Source organism: Mycteria americana, chromosome 12 (assembly GCF_035582795.1).
Source record: "Mycteria americana isolate JAX WOST 10 ecotype Jacksonville Zoo and Gardens chromosome 12, USCA_MyAme_1.0, whole genome shotgun sequence".
Taxonomy (NCBI): Eukaryota; Metazoa; Chordata; class Aves; order Ciconiiformes; family Ciconiidae; genus Mycteria; species Mycteria americana.
In genome coordinates, this window is record NC_134376.1 from 9,601,474 (window position 1) to 9,617,285 (window position 15,812).

At 41.4% G+C, this 15,812-nt stretch overlaps 1 protein-coding gene across 1 annotated transcript in view; it reads left to right on the top strand.

Annotated features, from left to right (window-relative positions):
- The first annotated feature begins 2,644 nt into the window (after positions 1-2,644).
- Positions 2,645-15,812, top strand: part of PDILT (protein disulfide isomerase like, testis expressed) — a 28,316-nt gene continuing 15,148 nt past the window's right edge. Inside the window, 4 exon segments of the mRNA XM_075514667.1 lie at positions 2,645-2,766; positions 2,768-2,835; positions 2,948-3,169; positions 13,327-13,533. Coding sequence (XP_075370782.1) covers positions 2,645-2,766; positions 2,768-2,835; positions 2,948-3,169; positions 13,327-13,533 — 619 coding nt within the window.

The following is a 15,812-nucleotide window of genomic DNA, read 5'->3' on the forward strand; positions in this document are numbered from 1 at the left end:
TTGAGGACACTTTGTCTATCCCCTTGATTTAAAACCGTCTCTGTAATTATGCTATGTCTTAAATATACACTAGATGGCGATTCGCACTGAACTGACACACCAATAAAACTGATGAATCTCTGATTTATTTCCTTGTGAATTCTGTTTTCACTGGGGGCATGGAATAAACACAGAATAAACACTAGGCAAGCAAAGGTGAAATGCCAAAGACTTCCATTTGCTTTGCACTTCAGCTGAAGTGTGCAACTTTGGAAAAGATAAGTGGTGTAAAACAAACTTGCAAAGAAAATTCCAACACTTCCAGTTTCTCCTAGTCTTTCCTACACAACAGGTAGATGTGGAAGAGACAGAATGGATGATACTACAGTTATTTAAAGCCCAGCCTTGGAAGTCAAGAAAACTGGATCTTTAGTCATGGATGCAGAATCTACTGACCAACTTGTTCTGAGTGTAATCAAGTCCTTAAGAATCTACCCACCACATTAAATCAAAGGGAATTTTTCCCTCAATTCAATGCAGCCAGCTTTGCTTTTAGATCTTTCTGTGCCACGACCTTCTCCTTGTTTAACAGCCAACAGCACGTACCTATCTCACAGGGATACTACACGGCTACTTTCACCTTTGCATTATGTATTGCAAGTGTAGATGTAGTGACAGCTTAAAGTGTTCAATACCAGTAAATAATAGTAACTGACATCACTCTGAAATCACTGTATTTGTGAGGCAAAACAGAGAAACGCAAACAGAAGGTGCTCACATGTGAGGCATGTGTCAATGGCTCTTGGCCACACAACAATTTGCAGGGTGTGAGTGGTAACAAAGCAGAAGGCCCAAGAATTGTATTTATCCTGCAGCCAACATTTCCTGCTGAGTAGCCTGTGACTTCTGCAGAAGGCAGATTGTCCATAGCTCTCAAACTGTAAAGCACAAAATGAAAGAGCCAGAACTAGTTAGCACTGATGAAGAAATGTGCAGAAATGTGCCCTCATCTGCTGTATGCCTAAGAGAAAACATTGTACTCCATCAGTTTCACTCTTCTGTTCAGTTCTGCTAAATCCCACTCCATTCCTCATTGCAAATCTGTCCTGGCAGGACTGACTGCTGTATGATCCTCCTCTTACTCCAGTTTCCTTCCAGGACACAGAGGTTAGAAGCCCTTTCCAAAATGGTGCCCATTCCCTGGTAGGAGGTTTCCAGGAGGGATCTGAGTTGACTGCTATTTGTTTCAGTGACAGACAGGGGAAAACCAGCTCTCGAAGCAAATGGTTATGCCATCCTACCTGTGCTCTGGGAGCCTTAGGCTGTGTTCTGAGCTTACAACACGGCCTGGTCAGTGCAAACAGGCCTTGTTAGTTTTCCCCTGTTCTTCTGAAAGATGCTTTTTAACCCTCCTAGGATGTTACTTGAAACACATCTTTGGAAAAGAGCCTGTTATGAAGAGAAAAAGACCACAAAGTCAAACAGGAGACTCTTATCTTTCTGCCTTTTTTTTTTTTTATTAGTACCCAATTGCTGCATCTGTATTTATGCATGATCTTATCTTGCAAGCAGCCTGAATACACAGCTCCCTCTGATTTCATTAGGCACCCTGTACAAGTGCTAACAGAACACGTCTCAAGGTGCATTACAACGCAAAGCCTTTGAGATTGATAGGAAAGAGTTCACATGAAACCCAGCCCCGCTCACACCAGGCATGAAAACAACCTAAATTGAAGCAATCTGCCACCCGAGATCCTTCAACCCCAAGACAATGGAGGCTACCACATCAACCACCATTACGAACACTCCTTCCTTTCTGCAGTACCCTCCCTGATACCAGATTTTTCATCCTTGAGTCTAAGGGCGTGAAGGAGCGAAACAGCACTTACCGCTCCTCAAGAGGAAGGAAGAGGCATTATTGGAGGCAATTTAACTGGCAGTTTGGTTCTACTAATCTGGACCCATCTGTCCTCAAGTCAGCTCTGTCCTTGCCTGTGCCAATGAAACAATCACCAGAACAGCTGGTCCCCTCTAGAGAGGCCAAAGCTTTGGGTGTACAGTTCACAAATTTTAGCACAGTTTAAGGGTTAAAGATGTTTCTGCTACAATTACAGACTGGCAGATATTTACAGAAATAACCATTTATTTGTAAATGGTGCCTTCTTAATCTTTTTGTAAGATATTTCTTAACATGTTGTGAAAAGACTAGCTAGGGAGGCCTCATAGTTCACAGACACAGTTGACAGCTATCCTAAGGATGAAATAGTACATTTGGTACCTTCAGTTTACTGTACAGATATCAGCTGCATGAAATTGTGCTACCACTGAAAATCAATGGCAAAATCTTCTGGTTTAACCCACAAAGTAGGATCTTACTTGAGCTACAACTTGGCACTTAAGCAGAGATGGGAGCCTCACAGACAAGGCACTGAAGAAATACAGACATTAAAATTACATATGCAAAGCAATGAGAGTTTTTCCCTGACTTCAGCATGCTTTGAATCAGATCCATAGTAAGTAGCTCTGTAAGTGCAAGAGACAACCAAATATTAAGCAGAGGAGCAGCCCTCAAATACTTTCCCCGGTACCTCACTTACTGTTTTGCCTGCAGCTCTGCGCTGGGTAACGGTGACAAGAGCAGGCTGTCTAACTGGAGAAGCGCACTATGAGTCGATGGTGCTTCCGCGGGCAAGTGTTTCCTCCTGTGCTCTCTCACCCTCTCCCCAGGGTTCTGATTATTTACAGAAACAGTAAACTCACCTTCCCCGCAGATACTTTTTTTCTAAACGCTGCTAAAGATGGGGAAGTAATTAACTACATTAATCTTCCTGTGGAAAGAAGCAGTTGGCTCCACTGGTGGTAGACTCCGTTATCAACCTTATCAGCCTCCTAGTTTGGCTGATACCACAGCAGCCATTTAGGCAGCAAACCCTGCTGCTTAGTGCTCCTTTCCTTCTTTCTTTCTCAGTCACTGGATAAAGGCAGGGCAAGATGAAGACACATCATTTTTTCTTTCTGCCATTATTGTTTCTCACAGGCTTCCCGGCAGCAGACAGCATAAGCTCAAATGAAACAAAGCCAAAGCAAGCCAAACTCCCCAAAATAAAAAAGGAGAACAACTTACTCTTGCTGAAAAAGACCAACTTTGACAGAGCATTGAAGGAAACTAAGTACCTGCTGGTGGAGTTCTGTGAGTATCAGTTTCCGCTGTCTCTTACCCTGATGGCTCTGCAGAGCATGACTGATGCTGGGGCACTCAGGTATGCCTGTTTTACTGTTGCTTTGTCCTCCAGTAGTCCTTGTTTGTTTTGTTTTTCTCCGTGTATCTATTTCTGACCATGACCACTGTAATTCATTCCTTTTTGGTGTAGTTAAATACCGGTCTGCTACATAAGATGGACACCGATAATAAGATGGGTCCTCACACGCACAGTCCTGAGTCAGCATTCTCTGCTTCCACTGCTTAATTTTGCAAATATGTGTTTCACAGCAGTGATGGGTGAAACTCTAGGTATCACAAAAAGAATCAGACAGGGCTTTTCTCTATCTTACATTTTCATCAGCGCTTTGTATGAGGCTTTTGCCGGATGGCATCTCTCCTCTGTGAGCGTTTGGGCTTCAGGGAATGGATTTTTCCAACATTTTGGTGTCTGTAATTGCATTATATAGGACTGAAAGACTCTTTCCCTGAAATTAGCACTTGGCTAGGTGGAGGCTGGTTTGTGGTTTTTCTATTAGGTTCATGTGCATTCTCCATGGGGAGGAAACTAGTGGGACCTTTTCAGTAACTAATGTTGTTAGAAGGTCTGGCCATCTGAGCCTTACAGAAAGTAAATCACAAAAGCAAAAGCCAAATGGTGTATTCTTGTGATGTTACTAATCTAAAAGTTCAGACGCTATGTAATTTCCCACTCCACAAACATGGAGCTGTATTTCCTAGCAGCTTGCTGGTAGCAGAAACTCTTCAATCTGCATAAGACAGCAAAATCTGTCTCTGTTGCTTGGGCTTGACCTTGCTTCGCTGTGCAATACTCACTGAGCTCAGTGCACATATCCCCTTAGCCTTAAATTACACAAACACCTTGCAAATTAGCCCTCCTTTGGAGACAGGCATTAGAGACAGGCACAAGCTGAAAACCCCGATCTATTCCATATTTGGAAGGGATATTTGAAATTAAGGCAATATTCTAACTTTGCAGAAGTGCATGTAATTTGTTCTTTTGCCTCACTACCAAACCTGGATGATGATGATGATGATAATAAATAGCAGTAGTGTAGGTCAATCTGAAATGAAAACACTTGTATTTTTCCAACAACAAAAACTAGATTAATGAAACTAAAAATACGTTTGGATCATACCAAACATTTCTTTAATCCTGAAACAATGTTATGAAACTTTAAATATTTTTAAAACTTTCAGGACAATCATGTTAGAAATTTCCTTAAAACTTAATGTTTAAGACTTTTAAACACTTTTGAAACTGCTGAAATTTAGCAAGATCTTATTTTTTAATTGTAGAGGGTCTAAAGCTATTTGCCAAATTCAGTCTACGGTTGTGAACTGTTTTGATCTCTCTGAAGATGCATTATTTTGGTGAAAAAATAATTTATCACAAAAACCTTAGTCAAGCTCTATTGTCAGCTTTGTAAGAGCTGATTCACAGCACAGAACCTAAATGTCCAGGTCAGACAAGAGTTTGCAGCCAAACCTCCTTAGTACTGGCAGAGCTGATCAACAATGAGAGGATCTAGGATCTGCAACACACTTCAGGATTTTAACCTAATACTGAATGGAAAGAAGACATGTGAAAAGTTTCATAAAGAAACAAGAGATGAAGAAAGAATTGTGCAGAATACAGTAGCCCATGGACTTGGGCACTCAAAGGATGTGGGAGATGTAAATTAGGATTTCTTCCCCGTACTTCAGAGCTGAGTCTTGGACCTCTCACTCTGATATCCCACCGCCCTCACAACTGGCATTCTACAGAAGGGAAGGACAAACACACTCTCCCATTCCACACCGCATCTTCCAAAAAAAGTCAGAGATGAAACACTGCTCCCCAACCACACCTTGCTCCAGTGATCCTCACTGCCTTCTGGTTTGGATTCAAGGCCACCACGTCTACCTGAAGGGCTTACTGAAAACTCATGGATTGCCTTTTCCCCCACAAACCATAAAGGCATCTACAGTCCCTGCAGAGAATTATGAAATCACTCATGAGAGTGATGAGCTCCACAGCCCAGATACATTACCTGGAAATCACTGGCCTCAACCTCAATAGCTCCCTTTGCAGACATGCCACTAAACAGCCTCTGGGGCAGTGAAAAACCACCCTGCAGCGAGGCACTGCCCCGGGACGTAGGAAACCTGAGTCCACAATGCCAAACCAGCTGGTTCATTTGCCATAATCATTTGCATTGCAACAGCACAAAGAGGCTAAAGATGGGACATGCACATGTGCCTGCACAGAGAGGCCATAAAGCCCCAATATTTTATGTCCTACTCCTTAAAACAGGCTACCTAAATAAACAACCTATGTGAACATGGAACTATTAAGGGAACTTACATAATGAGAAACAAAGCAATATTCCCCAGATCACACAGGAAATCTGTGGGGCTGCCAGGAACTGGCTTCAGAAATCCAAAACGAATGCAAGACCTGAGACCTTTCTCTTCTTGACTCATTCTCAACCACGGAGACACAGTCAGAGAATGGGGAGGAATCCCATGCTTCCCAAAAGGTGGGATTTGTTCTCTTGCTCTACCAACATGGGGAAAAGTTTGAGCTCCAAACTTCGATACAACGCTCTAGGATCTGCCTTAAGCCTATCTATGATGAGAAAACCCCAACACTTTCCCTGTTGCATACCATTATCTACTTACCAGTCCCACAATATTTATCAGAAGAGGCCTGCTTTGATGTCTTCTGCCCAGCAACTCCTAAGTCCTCCTAATGCCCTTCAGTTCCACCCTCACCGTGCCTTCTTTCAGGCAAGGTTTACTATAAAAACATATGCTGACTTTCTGCCAAGCAGTATCAGGCTACCCTTGTGAGCTGAGCAAAGTACACAGGGCAAGTACCCAGCATGGAAAAAAAGTAATGACCCAGAAATCCGGCACTCTTCTGCCCTCATTCCAACTGCGTTGTGCAACGAGAAAGTAACTGAAGGGACACCATAATGAGGGTGAGGAAGGACGCAGGAACAGAGGTTCCAGCTTCTCTTTGGTTTTGGGGAAAGGCACTGAGAACAAAGTCTGAAAACATTGTTGAGTGGCACACAGCAATGTGCCTACTCTCCCGTGGACGCAAGCCCTGCTGCCTGCCCAGCTGAATTACGTGCTCTGTACGCACCAGGAGCACCTGATGTCAAAGCTCACGTGAAAGGGCTCTTCTGCTGCAGCCCGTGGCATCTCCCCATCCACGTTAAACCGATCTAAATATCGCTCAAATGCCTATGACCACAGGGTATATAGAGCACTTGCCACCAGCAGAAGGTAGATCTTACCCCAGTGTTGCCCATAGAAGAATTTTACTGTTTACACTATATGTTAGCTGAATATAAGTCCCTGTGTTGGCTTTCATTGCAGAATATTGTTGCTCTGAAAAAAAACTAAAAACAAAAAATCCCAAGCGCTCTGACAAAGATCCTCACCCCAGGGAGGATAAACTTTGTACACTTACAAGCACAAACACTACAAGCACTGCTACACACCACTGCAACCTGTAACCAGCTGAAGTCATGTATTAGCTTACTCTAGTTTTCCCAAGGACAGCAACTGTCAACACAGCAAACTGCCTGGACACAGTAAAATGCATCTCCTATTTAATTTCTCTTCAAAAGCCTTTCATAAACCTTTCCAACTTTCTGTCGTCAGAATGGTTTTCACAGGACTTTGCAACTGTCCCACATTTCTCCGTGCAAGAATAGTCCTCAGATCCCCCAAACAGTACGGTGAAGGCCATTCATGTTTAAGGCTTTCCCAGGCCAGAGAGGCAGAAGTAGCCCGCAACATGCTCCAGCACAGGGTAAAATACAGTGCATCAGCCCACATTAGGAACTGACCACCTTGCAGCGTGGTCAGTTCCTAATGTGGGCTGATGCACTATATTGAGACATGTTAAGCATACCCAAATACACTGTTTCTGCAAAGAAGCAGGTATTAAACTGTTCTGCATTTTCACTGGCAATATAATGGGTTTAAACACAGCCAACACATTATGGTTAGGGATAAAGATGACCATTTAGCTGGAAGGCTAATGATGCAATGGAGTAACATGCCTAGGGTAGCTCCATTCATGGCAATATTTAAAGCCAGATTTCAAATAGCTGTCAAGATTGGTTCAGATATGGTTAACTTGCCTTAGGCCAGACCAATGACCTCTCCAAATACCCTACAGCTCTAGTTCTGTAATACTTTAACTTGGCTAGTGGCATATTTTGGGGGACACAAAATGGGTGCAGAGCACATGCTAACACCACTTTCTCCCACCTATCAGAAGAATCCAGGAAAAGGCCCAGACCCCAGGGAATGTTTGACTCCCCAGATCTCTGAGAATGCCTGCAGCTGTCCTTTCAAGTGAAGTTTTTAGTTCCTAGATAAACACGGGGATAACCTAAGGACAAGCATATAAGTGGTGCAGACCTTGTGCTGCTGCTTTGTGTGCCAAGTGCACTCTCATTTATGAAAAAGTGATGTTTACCTTTTCTAGCAGAACATTTGTATATCCAGCAAGGTACCAGGTCAGCCGTAGATTTCTGCAGCCTGTGACTGACAATCTATGCTGAGATAATGACATTTAATAGGCAAGATGGGGGTTACTCTTAAAGACAAACATCTCCTTTTCAAGGCACAAAAGCTGAAGGTGATGTTATTGAAAAACCCAAGAAATTGCTGCCTATGTATACATATAGTTCATAAAAAGGGGGATTTCTAGGAAGCAGGGGAGGCATGACTGATTTTAAATCAATTATATAGATCAGATGGTCAGCTCACTCATAAAGCCAACATCCTAAGCATGCTCACTCCTGTGCTAAGAACTGATTTCAGCATACAGCAGTCTCCTCACCACAGGAGGTGAACGCAAACAGTTCAAAACCACCCAGAACAGGTATTTCTTACAACTAAGCTTCCCACAGGAACCTAGTGCGGTGTGAGAGACAGTGGAACGCGGGTGCCTCATTCCTGTAGGCTTCATCAGAAATCTGCCAGTCTTTTAGGAGTAAATCTTCTGAAGAGAGTGACTTAAATTGTTTGCAAAATATGCATATAAAAACGAGGACAGTGAAAACACATGTCCAGACAGGTACAAGAGTCACTAGATGATGTTCTAGTTGCCTGCTGCAGAGACTTACTGATTAGCATGGGTCCTTACGTAGGTGTCTCTTACACATGCTTATTTTATTCAATGCTTTGAATAAGGATCCAAACTGTAGAATAATCCTCAATGTTTGCATAGCAGAAGATCTCAAGTGAACTGCAAACTGCAAACATTGGATTAGCTCAGTTTAAAAGTACAGAAGTCAGCATAGGAGATTATGGGCTGTATCTGACTGTAGAAGAGAATGGGAGAATTCAAGGTCACACAAGAAAGTTTGCAACTGCCACAAAATTAACATCCTTCCACTCTGATATGTTAAACACAAATCCATCCTTCGTCTCAAGAGTCTTCTACAGAGAAAATGATGTATCTGTAGTGAAACTGTAAAAGCAGCCTACGCAGAAGATGAAAAGTGGGACTGCTAAAATGACTTTCTGACCATGCCAGAAACTAACAGCAAGGAAATCAGTATTTAGCATGACAACAGGCACATTCACAATGACTGCAGCAATCACTAGACCATCAATATAGACTGCAGAATGAAACTGGAGGCCACCAGCAATTAGCTAAAGGAGGAGGAACTCATCATGCTTTCATGAATACTCACTTCAAGAATGCTTTAGGGTCATTAAACACATTTATGTATCAGCAAAAATTTTCTCTGTCTACATTTCAATATATTTTAGTTCAGTAAGCTGCACTATGAAAAAAATTAGCAGCTGACTCAGGTTATTGATGCGCTCGAGAGAGAGTATCTCAAAGTACAAGATTTCTGGTTCTCTTCCCACTTTTGCCATGTCCATTTGGTGTGGCTTTGGGCAAAATATACTCTGATTCTCTAAGACAGAGATTATGACGTGATGATACCCACCTTCTTCTTGATCCTTATGCAGTCATGCTGTAAGTTCTTCAGAGAGGCAGGACTGGCTTCTCACAAAATGTTTTACATTGCCTAGAACAAGACTGCTAGAGGCTTGAGCTGTAAAAATCAGCATTTTTGATGGTCCGGTTAAAAATGTGTATTCCCTTTCAGTTTGTCAGGCTTTGCTTTCAATGTGCATGTGATTTCACATTAACCTAGTTCGCTGGTTGTCCATGGAAAACAAACCGACAAAATTTGAGTTGCTGACACGAGACAGGTAAAATATAAAAATGTATTTAAATTCTCAAATACGTAGACTTTACTATAGCTCATGAAATGGAAAATGTGGCAATCATCCCACACCCAACACCCTTCCCTTGGGGAATGAGGTTGTGTGTAAGATTTGCTCTACATGACCTTTAGAGGGAGGCATTCTTACAGCAGTTCCTAAAATAAGGGAAACTTTAGTCGTCAGGGAAGGTGCTGAAAAATGCGATGTTGTTCTTCAGTGTGGGGCTGCCTCCTCACAAAGACAACATGCCAATACTGTCTGAGCAAAGTGGCTGCAGAAATGGTGCTACAGTCTGCTCCCTGCAAGTGACGTGAAAAGGTGACTGGCTGCAGCTCAATTGTTATCAAAAAGAAAAGAAAGAGTAGAAATTCAAGAGGACACCACACAGGTGCTTTTAACTCTCATAGTTCTGTGGCCCTTTTTAATTCTTCCAGATCTGAGCCAAAGAGCTTGAATTGTTCTCAGATGCTGGATAATTTATTTTCAGGATCTTCTGTACCCATGATGGCAATCTGTTAAGATACTCCTTTGGAGGTTCACATCTGGTTTGAAAAGGACACTTCACAAAACAGCAATGACACAGGGTGGGAGGGAATTCAGCGATACTTCCAAAAGACAGATCAAAAACACTATCTAGGAAAAAAAATTTAAAAACTCAACAGACCCTTAAATTATCCTTCTTTTAATTTACGACACAACTAAAACTACTGATAATGAAGACATTCTCCCATTGTTAACACAATGGTGTTCCTGAGCTGACAGCCTTTGAAGGGCCTCTCGCTTCTGGCCCCTGTGGCACAGCACACTGGTTTACACGGGCGTCCCGTCACCCACGCACGTCTTTCCTGGTGACCTTGCCACCAACTCTGGTACCTCTCATCTGCGTCTGCCCGTGTACTCTGCTGGCGCTCAGCTCTCCTCGAGTGTGGAGCCTGCGATGCTGTGTCAGCCTCAGCAGCTGCTTCCTCACCCCAATGCCTGAAGCGATCGGTGTCAATAAAAATCTAAAACAGAGGAAGCGAAACAAAACTCAAGGCTCCAAATAAAAGGAGCGATGATTTCCTTCAACACTCAAGCGGCTTGAAAAATAAAGCACCTGGGAGGCAAGCAGAGAATGAGTGGAACGAAAAGGAATTGATGGAAAGCTGAAGAGGAGACTAATCACTCAGGAAAGCAGGGGAAAGGTGCGTGATGGATGTTTCCACATGCTTTCTGGGTAGCCAAGGAAACAGTTTTTATCTGTCTGATGAAGAAGGCTGTTCACTCACTGAACTTCTGTCTCGCAGTTATCAGGTTAATGGCACTCGGATTTCTCCTGGTCTCTGAGTGCAGTGATTACTTCTTACAGGATGGAGTCATGCACTTTTGCCAGCTCCAGCCAGGAGCTAACAACTCTACCAACCAACTCTCATTATCTAAGCATGCTAGTTACATTACTAGTTATCTGTAATTCTGCCTATGCAGGTCATTCAGTGATGAGAGATCATTCTTAAAATATCTGTTTGGAATGGAAATATTTCAGAGAAAAATGGATCCTAAACCCCCCCCAGACAACCTACATACATGTCTAATGTCCATAAAGCTTATCATTCCCTGTATATTTGGGAAGCTTCTAAGTGGCTTCAGCTTCTGTGTCTGGACTTCACCAACAATTTCTTCCGCCCCTTCCCAAAAGAGCCCCATTTCACTGTACAACAAGCATTTGATCTTCCAAATTCCCAGTTGTAGTAAACCAGCTGTGCCACCTTAGGTTTTTAGAAAAAAGTCGTTATACTGAAATTGCCTCTGGTATAAAAACATTGCCTTGGAATTAGCTAGAAAGTGCTGGATCCCTAATTGCTATGTGGCTTCCTGCTCCTTATTCCAACTGCACTCTGTCCAGAGCACCATGCCCTTCCTCTCAGAAAGCCCAATAGCTCGGTGCAGCTGTTCTGGGCTAACCCTGCCACTGCGGCCATTGTGTATCAGCACTCTTAAATTGCATAGCAGGTACCCCGTGTTTTATTTAAAAGTCCACGTCTTTGCAATCATTTTAAGCAAAGATATTTCATAAAGGTTCAACACACACTGTCCCTAGAAGCAGCAGTATTTTTATAGGGTAGACATGCTATTTCTTATTTTGACAGGTCATAACTTCTACTAGATATCATGGTTTTCTGCAGTTACATCTAGAGCATATCGAGATACAATTGGAGATACTACAATTTTTTTTGTGCTGCAAGGTAACACATTACAAACTTGTTGGGGAAAAGGTTTGTAAGACCTTTTTTTATAATTAGAAAAAAGGAAACTGAAGTTAGGATCAAATCTCTCTGTAAAATCAAAATAAATTTATTTGATGAAACACTAATTTTACAGGCAATTAGAACACAATTTGCTTTAGACTGATGCCTTAAGGCTCATTTACTTTATTTAGAGAAGTACCTTCTATTCATCACCATGGTATCTGAGTGCCCCCTGAATAGACACTAAATTTTGTTCTGCTAACAAGAATCCCCTTTGGCACGTTAGCAGCTGGAGCAGCTGTTCCAGTGCCAGGGTTTCTGTGAGCCTAAGCCAAGATGGGTTTATATGTGGAAGAATTTGGAAGGGCCTATCAGGTTAATATTTTGAGAAAATAACATTATTTAATGCTACTCTTCACACTCCTCGCTGTAGCAGTTAGGTGGAAGAAAATGATTGATGGCTGGGATTCAGAGCAAGGATAATGATGAATAATGCAAGAAATGTAACTCAGCACTGATTTAGATTAGTAGTTTTATCTTTCATTTATTAGAACTCATACAGAAATGTTCATTCACTTTTTGGTTATAATTATGTTGGGCAATGTCTTCACCAGGTAGGCTATATAGAAATGCATTTGTAATTTTGTGAAAGAACAAAAGACAGTTACTTTGTTAGATTTATGCTTTGGTGCATATGTGTGTGTGCTTGTGTATAGATCTGAATGTGTGCATATATACACACACATATATACACACAAGAACCTACATGAATGTATGAAACCAAGATTATCTGAATGTTTTTCATCTGTAACTATTTGAAAAGTATATTGATGAAACTAAAAATTTGCTGTGCAGAATCTAAAGAAAAAGGTTTTGCTCTTTGTAATAAAACAAATCTAACAAGATAGGGTATCTCAATTTTATCAAAAGAAAGTCAAATTCATTTTCTTTTCAACCCAAGTTGCAAAACTGTAAAGCTCCAGGCCTTTACCTCTTATCTGACTTTGAATACAAAGCAGTGATGTGTGACTAGTTTCTTTCTCATCCTTTTTTTGTGTTAATATAATTTATAACTCCAGGGCCCAGATTAGGATGGCCCTTCTCCTTCCTCCAAACACACAACTGCCATTTGAGCTAGAGAAGGACTGGCACCCAGCACGGCATGCAGAAATATGCCACCAGTCTCTAAAAGACCATACTCTGTTGCTCTCCTTCCCTCCTCCGTATCTTATCTGGAAAAACAGTTTCTGCATTACAAAGGTTTGCCTCAGTGAAGTGCTTACTAAAATGGTATCTTATCAAAGGGTCCTAATCCAAGTAATATCGAACTCTACCCTTGACCTCCCTTTAACTCATACTCAGCATAGTCAGTCAGTCAAACTACTTTTTAATTCCACATAATTTCTTCCCAACAGAAGACTATTGCAATCCTACTAGTTTTTCCACTGTGACTGGTCCAAGGACGTGTGGAGCAGTGAACAATCAGCACAACACAAAAAAGTAAAAATTAAAGATAATTTCTCATTTATTTGAGTCTTAAAAGACCTTATTCAACCCCTCCAGCTACTACTCGACACAACAACCTCCACCAGAAAGCTTCACGCTGCGGCCTAGGTAACCCATTCTCTTTTGGTTGACCCTTTCCAGATGTTTCTTTATCTCAATCATCTCAGAATTTGTCTGAAGAATTTGCTGAGGCTGCACGACAGCTTAAAAAAGAAGCTCCAAGAATCCAATTTGGCAAAATTGATGTCACACACCAACACGATTTGAGAAAAGAATTTCATATTCAAGAGTTTCCTACTGTGAAATTTTTTGTGGATGGCAACAGGGAAGATCCCATAGACTGCAAAGGTAAACTGTCTTGTGCACTGATAAGATAATAGTATGTAATGACAGGATGTACCGATCTATTCTGCAGCTGAGAAGAAAAATATAGATGCTCAGATAAAGAATATGCAAGGTAGCAAACTGGTTTTAAACATACAATTACCTCTGTACCAATACAAAAACTTGGATTTGAATTCATCTTCCAAGTATATAACTGAACTGTATGCTTAGTTCACACAGCCAAATTCATTGCTGGCGTAATTCCGCTGAGTACAGAGAATCACCCCAACAAGATGACTTACTTCCATTTACTAAAATAAGCATAAATAAATGTTACACCAAACAGGAATTTGGTCCCGAACCTGCTCCGTTTGCACTTCTAGTTCACTGCAGTTCCCACGGGTAGCAGACCTACAGAAGTAGGCTGGAGCAATACTCTGTGCATCTAACAATGAATTGTGAATTCACTAAGTTCACACTAAGTATCCAGGTATACTTCCTAAACCAAGGAAAAGAATTTTGCAATTTAGCCATCAGAGGGAGCTCATATGTGGCTCAGAAAAACCATGGAATAATTTGAAATCTTTGATGGAAAGTTATTAAGCAAAGACAACAATATTGGAATAGGACCGACTTGAGCAATCCTGGGATATCCAGGCCTTATTAAGAGTTTTTCTTTCACTGAACATACATACAAGAAAGATATTTAATTTTTTTTTTTGCCTTAAATGATGAACTGTTTACAGAGTTGACAAAAATTGCATGACTTGGCCAAGTGTCTGTTAGTGTACTCTAAGCAGATACAGTTGAGTCACAAGTTTAATACAACCAACAAAAAAAGGAACCTAAAGTTTGCCTCCTGAGCCTGTACACAACCGAGTGCTCTGACTTCTTTAACTGCTGAGCCCCCTGTGGCTGCTGCTGCTGCAAGCTGATCTTCAGTATTTTTAGTAACTTGCTCTTCCTTGCTATTGAATTTCTTAACAAGTTCCCATCATCTAGACTTGTGCAAACAGCAGCTTCTGCACAAATGCCACTGAAAGCGTGATTTGCCATACTGAACTTTTATTAGAGGTGCTGATACATGAGAGCGAAAGCACCTACCTTCAGTCTCTGATTAAATCTATAGCATTGACAAGAAAACCTCTCTTAAACTGGTAAACCTATTTGTCAGGTATTTTTGTGAGAACTGGTGAATACAGAGTATCATAACACAACATGCAGAGTCCCCCTTCAGCAGAGAGCTGCTATTTAAGACATACTTACTAGCAAGACACAAGAAGTTAGGAAACTGGCACCTGCTCTGTGATTTGTACAAGACAGCATCAACTGTTCAGAGCACATGTACCAAATAATGACTTAAATTATATTTTGTTGACTGGTAAATGCTTATGTACAACAACTAGTAAAATCTCACCTATTGCGTATGACGCTTAAACCATTGAGAACTGGCAACTGAAAATGTGCAGCAACCACCCAATGACTTCTCATACAGAACTTGGTATATGTCACACCACAAAAGAAACGGCAGACCTCACTTAAATCAAGAAATTAACTCAAATATTTTATGGAAGAGGGAATTTTTGAACGGTTGTTCTGGCAATGGACATGGCACGAAAGCCAAATCCTAGGCTTTGTAAAATCATAATTTACAACTCCAAGGTCAAAATTTGGCCAGTAGAAACAAGCTACGCAGGCTGTTTAAAGCAACCCAATAGAAAGATTAACCACATGAAAAGTATGCTGAGGGGTTATATCGCTGACAGAAGCTGCAAGAGCTCAATTCTGCATTTAGGTAGCAGAAGTCAAGCACTATGTGGCCACTAGGTACTGCTCTGTGCTTTGCTCTGCAGCCTATACACTCCAGAGCAGATGCCTGCCCGCTTCACCTTAAAAAAAAATAGTATTTTAACCTAGTTGCAGTGCAGCCTGCTGCAAAATGACTTGATGGCAATAAAATGTTCTGACTCAATTTTGATCTTGTCATATTGCTAAAATGCACAGTCCCAGGACTTGCATCTTTGATAATCCACTTGTACTGTACATCTTGACTCTAGCACTTCACAGCATACAGACTTTTTCTTTTTCATATATAATTTTCATTAACCCTTTGCTGGACTCTTGCTCTGGTCCAACAAGGATGTACTCATGGAGTTGAAAGGGCTACTTTACAGCTGAGATTTTCATCTCTTGAGCCTCAATTTGTGGCTCCAATTCCTCTGAAAACATGATAGCTAGAAAATGTATTTTTTTAAAGAGACTCAAGGTTCCTAAAACTCCTGAAAGCCTGAAGAGAATTTACC